The sequence below is a fragment of the Malaya genurostris genome, chromosome 2 (assembly GCF_030247185.1).
Source record: "Malaya genurostris strain Urasoe2022 chromosome 2, Malgen_1.1, whole genome shotgun sequence".
In the NCBI taxonomy this organism is placed as follows: domain Eukaryota; kingdom Metazoa; phylum Arthropoda; class Insecta; order Diptera; family Culicidae; genus Malaya; species Malaya genurostris.
This window is the reverse complement of record NC_080571.1, coordinates 66,714,112-66,720,342: the sequence shown is the minus strand read 5'-3', so window position 1 is coordinate 66,720,342 and position 6,231 is coordinate 66,714,112. Positions and strand designations below refer to the sequence as shown.

Below are 6,231 nucleotides of genomic sequence, written 5' to 3'. Positions count from 1 at the left end.
TAGCATAACATAACTCACGTTGTCAATTTGTTAATTTATTAAAGTTTCGAAACTTAGTTCGTTAGTTTGAAAAAGGAAATGTGAATCTAAATGTTTTGTACGAGCTATGCTTCGTTCGAAATTACAGTTATTTGCAGTGGGCGGTTTCGTTAAGAACCATGGACAGAGTCAGGTATGTAATTGCTTAATTGATTTCTAATGACCTAAGCAGCCCCGCCCTAATCCAATGTTTGCATCAAATGGATTATACAATCACACGTAGTTTTTTTTATCTTCTACAAACAGCAAAAGGTTTTTTGTTCGTTTATTTACTTTTTAAATGTATCTCATCTACTTTTGCACTCGAAAAACTATTAATTCAATGTTTAGTTGAGTTTTATCTTCGATTTGCAGAGTAAAGACGTACACCCCGATCCTGCAATCCGACGGATTTGTGATACGATGATCTACACTTATGTTCGAGTTCGAATTTTGCATTCTTTATTCCGTTCGACTTGTATTATTCGATCGACTCTCGTTCGGGAACACTTGAAATTTCGAACAATAACCATCAAAGCTGTCAACACTACTTACACGTTCTATATTGTTTACATTATTCATTTCTTAGTAAACGAAGCCGTCACACTTACATAAAGAAAAATAGAACGATTCTAAACCGAACAGAAGTAACACGTACGCAAGTCGATTGAGTAATGCTCAAAAATTGAGCAACTTGAACGAATTATATTCGAGTTCATACCCAACTCGAACGGAATGCAGAATGGAAATTGCACATTCGATCGGAATATTTCGAATCGATCGACGTATAGAATAGGGGTGGTAGTCTTACGATAAAGCTTTTAAATGATAACTATTTGTTGACGCCAGAAAGCCGTTGCATGTTCTAATTCGACAATTCAGGAAAGATTGCAGTTGGTTTCGGTTTATGTTGAACCACGAGGGGGAATTATCGGTTCAACAAGAACTGCTAATGCACTGAAGAGTCGAAGACGAAATGTTAAAAAATTAGTCCTCATTGCATTGCGAATCCTATTTGCATTAGACTTTTTCCACCGCACCTCGATGGAAGATTGAAATTGCAGATGAGTAGAGCCAGATGCAAGCTATAGGCATTTCTCAAAAATGCGCGTGGGCAATAGATACGAATATTATTCGACTTTATCAAATGTTGAGGTGCGAAAAAAAAAATATTTTCAAAACAAATTAATCTGTATTTACAAAAATACAATATATTTTTTATTATTTTATTTTAAAGCTCCTCACTCACTTTCATCCTCTTCATCGCTTGAATCACTTTCCATTCTTTCATCGCCTGCTTCGGTCTTCTTATTACCTCCAGAACTAGACGCACTGGGAACCCTTGCATCATCCATCGGGGTGAAATCGTCATCCTCCTTGTATTCCATGTCGACCTCGTGAGCCAAACTGTCGCCCATTTCAGCATCACGACAAACGGCAGCCATAAGTTCCCGCCGAATTTCAGGGGTTATTTTAGGATGTGATTTTTTTCTGCATAAAAAAATTGCGTGTAGTTTTATGACATGGTAGCTCAACCAGCAAAAAAGTACTTACTTCAGCAAACGTAGTAGTGCTTCTCGTTGTTCCGTGGAGATGTCGTTCTTATAGCGCTGAGCAAAAGTTAGAAAAGCATTATGCCACAGTGTTGGCATTTCACGTTTGTCTTGCTCGAAACGTAAAAAATGGAACACAGCAGCGTCCACCACTCGATACGGTAGTGCGTACCGTTTATCCAGAATGATTCGTATAAGCACTGAATTGGCTCCTGAGTACTCCATCTCACAAATTTTGAGCAAACATGCTGCTGTGTGCAGCACCGGAATCGCTGTATTGCTGATGATGCTACCGAAAATGATCGCCTCTCGCAGTGTGCAATCTCCTGATTCTAATAGTGGTAAAATGATTCCTTTCATGAAAGCAGCCGGCTTGAAAAGAGCCTTCTTCAGAGATCGGTACAAATAGAAGTTCAGCTTGTGATACTCCGCTAGATCGTCTCGGACTCGAGGTAACAGCACTAGATTATAAAACCGTTGGGCCATGTATTGTGTCAATCCCGATGAAAATAGTCTCGTAGCTTGAAACATTGCTGCCGCGCTCCAGTTGTGCGGTTCAGTTATGAACAAAATTTGCTCCCAGTTTCTCAATTTGGGAACAATTTTGAATGCCTTTGGAACGCGTCCACTTCGATACCGCTTGAGAACATCTCGCACTCCTTCGTACATTTCCCGCACGCGGGCATCAACTTCTTCCATTTTCAACGAACCATTATCCGAGAACTGAGTCTGAATTTCGGTTTGTTTCTCAGTAATTTTATCCATAATGATATCCGCAAGCGTTCGCGTTTTTATGCCATCTCTAAAATATATTATTCCATTAAAAACCTTTCTACTTCATTGACAGAAATCATACTTATTCTGAAACATCTCAAGCGCTCGTTCGTCCTCCTCGTTAATTTTAATATTATCGAAAAAATCCTGTCCATCAATCTCCGGGTCATCGCGGTACTCTTCGTCGGATTCGTCTGAAGAGCCTTGATCACCGAGCCGGTGTTTTTTCTTGCCCACAACGGCAGCAGCCTCGGTTAGCGACGGCCCAAAAGAATCATCCAACAGATTGAGTTCAGCCTGTTGCTTACGAGCCTGGTTGAGAATTTTCTTGGTTGCCTTAGCATCTACATAATCTTTCTCTTCCGCTCGCAACCGGAATTTACTGGACTTTGGTTTTTTGGCGACTCGACCATCATTGATTTGATCACCGAGCGGTGCCTTTGGACCCATCAGCTTCTTTATTCGATGCGCTTTTGACTTACCCATTTTTCACCAATTAAACTACTTCCGGTACTAGTTTCTTTAACTTTAATAATATCTACCAATAGCCTAACTGAATTAACTAAAAACTAGCAGTGCAGCGTGGAACATAACCAGAATAAAATTACTGTAGATCGAAATACAAGCCAGAACCAGAACCGCTATCAAAACATTACCGCGTGTTTATGCACAGCTCTTCGTTAACCATCGATTTTGACAGCTGGATTTTAACGAAAGATCCATAGGCGTCGGCAATGGTGAAATTCATGTGTTGCAAAGGAAGTACTAGAAGTTTATTTGAACATGGCAAAATTAAATGTTTCTGAGTTTATTTTCAGGCGCAGTTTTCGTTTCTGATATATATCTGGAATGAACTCTGGGTAGGTTTTTCTAAGAAACAATTTGGATGAATCTGTGTAAGGTTCGAAAAGAACAGTATTTGTTTTAGCGAATCAAATGGAAGACACTTTTCAACACTGTACTTGTTTACATCTCCGACTAAAGCAGCCACACTTAAAACCATTTCTTGAGCTCGGCATAATAAAATGCCGAAACTGATCAGCAACACGTAAATTTGCTGATTGCTCAGTAATCAATACGCATGTTTCTGAGCTTCGTTAAATGCATTCACTGATATTTCGGTAAAATGCTTGACTTTGCCGAAATTTGGCATAATTGCTTGCTGAATTTATCAGTAAACAACAGATATGCCGACATCAGCAGAGACGTTTGCCGAGATTTCGGAATATGCGCTAGCTGTTGCCGAGATTCAGCACGACAGCTGTCATTTATTGCCGCGTTACATTTTCGCTCCGCATTGCGCGATTATTTTCTGATGAAATTCTCGAGTGAAAAAATGGATAATCTTCGAAGAAGCGTGGAACCACTTGCAAGTAAAAATATTGAATAAATATAGTGACATGTTTTGCTTTATAAAAAGCGACTTTATCAGAGCACTCGCGATTATAAGGGAAAAACACCCAACACGGGGCTCAAAGCGTCCTCGAGGCAAAACTTTGGGGGATATGCGAAAAAATAACCCAATGCATGGAATAATTTAATAGATCAAAGTAAGTTTATTATTTTAACAATACCGTATATGCATAAATAAATATTGAACATTTTTGTAAGCCAAATATAAATATATATTTTTATTTTCATATTTCCAGCTCGACATAAGGTGGCCGCATCCGGAAACGCCGCTTTTTTATGCTACATGTTTTCAGGTAGAGGCTTTAAGCACTACTGGCAACAAATTTATAAGCCTCCTTTAAGTGTTAATAAAATAAATTTTTGATCCTGAATGGCGTGTTTATAATGTTGAAAATTACAAACAAAATTAATTGACTAGATTTTTAATTACTAATGATTTGGTAATTTATTTTTTCATTTTTTCGTTTTATTGGATTGCCGAATATTCAGTGAACGTTTCACTGAGCAAACAGTAAATCTTATGCTGGCGATTTCGGCAATATTTGACGTTTGTCAAATTTGAGGGTGCCGAGACGCTCAGTAATTTTATTTTTGCCGAGATGATTGCTGATTACTCGGCTGTGCGAATCTCGGCATTTTTTTGCCGAGACTCAGCTAAAAAATTTTAGTGTGAAGGTAATCGCAACGCTGAAATGCAGCCGAAAATTTTTGAATAGAAAAATTACTCCTCAAATTTTTCAGAATTCTAATTCTTAATTCATGTGGCCATTAGCGTTGACCAAACTTTAATCTTGGTGTGTTTTCCACAGGAACTACGTTTGTTGAACTTGAGCTCGATCGGTAAAACTTTATTTTCGAGCCCACGACAACCGTAGTACATCGAGTAACGCTTTCTTCCTCCAACTACACAATTTTTGGATAGGTATGGTTTCTGCTGAATTGGGTACAAGCTAATCAATTTTTTGCCAAAAATGAGTAGTTGTATAAAATACAAGTTGGCCGATGTGCAACGGATGTAAATTAAAATCAATGATGCTGTCAGATCAGACATCGTATCAATCAATTTCATGGAGTTCTACCCAATTTTGGGTAAAACACTCTATTGTGCAAGTAACACTCTTGTACGAGTAAGCATGTACTGCAATTGACATTTGTGACAGCTCATTAACAACCACAAATGCACACTCGCCATTTTGAAATTAGTTTGTTTTCATCACGAAACACTATTATCAAACAGTACGATCCACACGATCAGTCATCTTCCGTCAACGTTAACGGGACTTCTCCTGTAGTAGAGCTGTCTAGACCCTTGTGACAAATCATAACCACTAAGAGAGAACTGGCTAGAAATGAAATATATCATATCTATATATTATATCAGGTGACCGCTAATGGCAAGGAAGAGAGCTGTTTCAGACCCTGTCAGCTTGGAGCGATCTCAATCTTCAGTTCAGCAACGCCACCGCACGGCGTCTCATTCAACATGTCATGTCAATTGTATGGGTGCGCAGTGCTTCTATTTTGGCGCGTACGAATTTGACATTTCTCTCCCCTACTTCTGTGTACGTGATTCGATGCGGACTCGCCTGAGGGCGCCATGGTTGCAAAAAAAGGATGTTGCCAAAGATTTGTTCGGGAAATGTGAGAGCTGGATATCTTGTTAATATGATGTCTTTGGCTGTTTGTAACATTTATTAACACGTTATGTCCACCTCACGGAACGTGTATTCATTTCTATAATGAAAGCCTAAAACTAATCCAAAATGATCGTCTTAAACGTACTTAAATCTTCTTCTTGTTTCTTTATACAGTTGGAAAGGTTACTGGGGACCTTACATCCATCGGTTTCGTTTATACAGGGTCCGCCATCTAACATTTTTTTTAACTAGCGGTTATTTCGACATTGGTAACCTCAATGTCACTTCTGATTTGACAGAAACTTAGTTTTATCCTTCCGCTGAACGAAAATGGTTGTGTATACGCTTGAGGAACGCGTTATCGCCTCGCCAACTGGGCTTGCGATCAGCTTGAAGAAGAAGCCAACTCGGATGAGGCACATTTTCATTTCGGCGGGTATGTTAATAAGCAAATCTGGGGGACGGAAAACCCGTACGTTATCATGGAGAAGCCGATGCATCCTCAGAGAGTGACGGTTTGGTGCGGATTTTGGTCTGGCGGCATCATTGGGCCATTTTTCTTCGAAAATGAGGCAGGAGCCGCCGCCACGGTCAATGGCGAGCGCTACCACGCCATGATTAGCGATTGATTCTTCCTGTTACTTGAAGAGGAAGACTTGACACCATTTGGTTCCAACAATACGGTGTTCCGTGCCACACAGCTAACGCTACGATCGATCTTCTGCGCACAGTATTCGAAGATCGAATTATCAGTCGAAATTCGGATGTCGTTTGGCCGCCTCGGAGCTGTGATTTAACGCCGTTAGACTATTATCTTTGGGGGGCTGTGAAAGATA

General features: G+C 39.7%; 1 protein-coding gene across 1 annotated transcript; it reads right to left on the bottom strand.

The window, feature by feature from the left end:
- Positions 1-1,190: 1,190 nt before the first annotated feature.
- On the bottom strand, positions 1,191-3,040 carry LOC131426958 (bystin). The gene is made up of 3 exons (XM_058589772.1): positions 2,428-3,040; positions 1,573-2,373; positions 1,191-1,509 (listed from the first exon to the last, which is right to left on the bottom strand). The coding sequence occupies exons 1-3, from the start codon at positions 2,829-2,831 to the stop codon at positions 1,260-1,262; spliced, it is 1,455 nt and encodes a 484-aa protein (XP_058445755.1). The 5' UTR covers positions 2,832-3,040; the 3' UTR covers positions 1,191-1,259.
- Between the last annotated feature and the right edge of the window lie 3,191 nt (positions 3,041-6,231).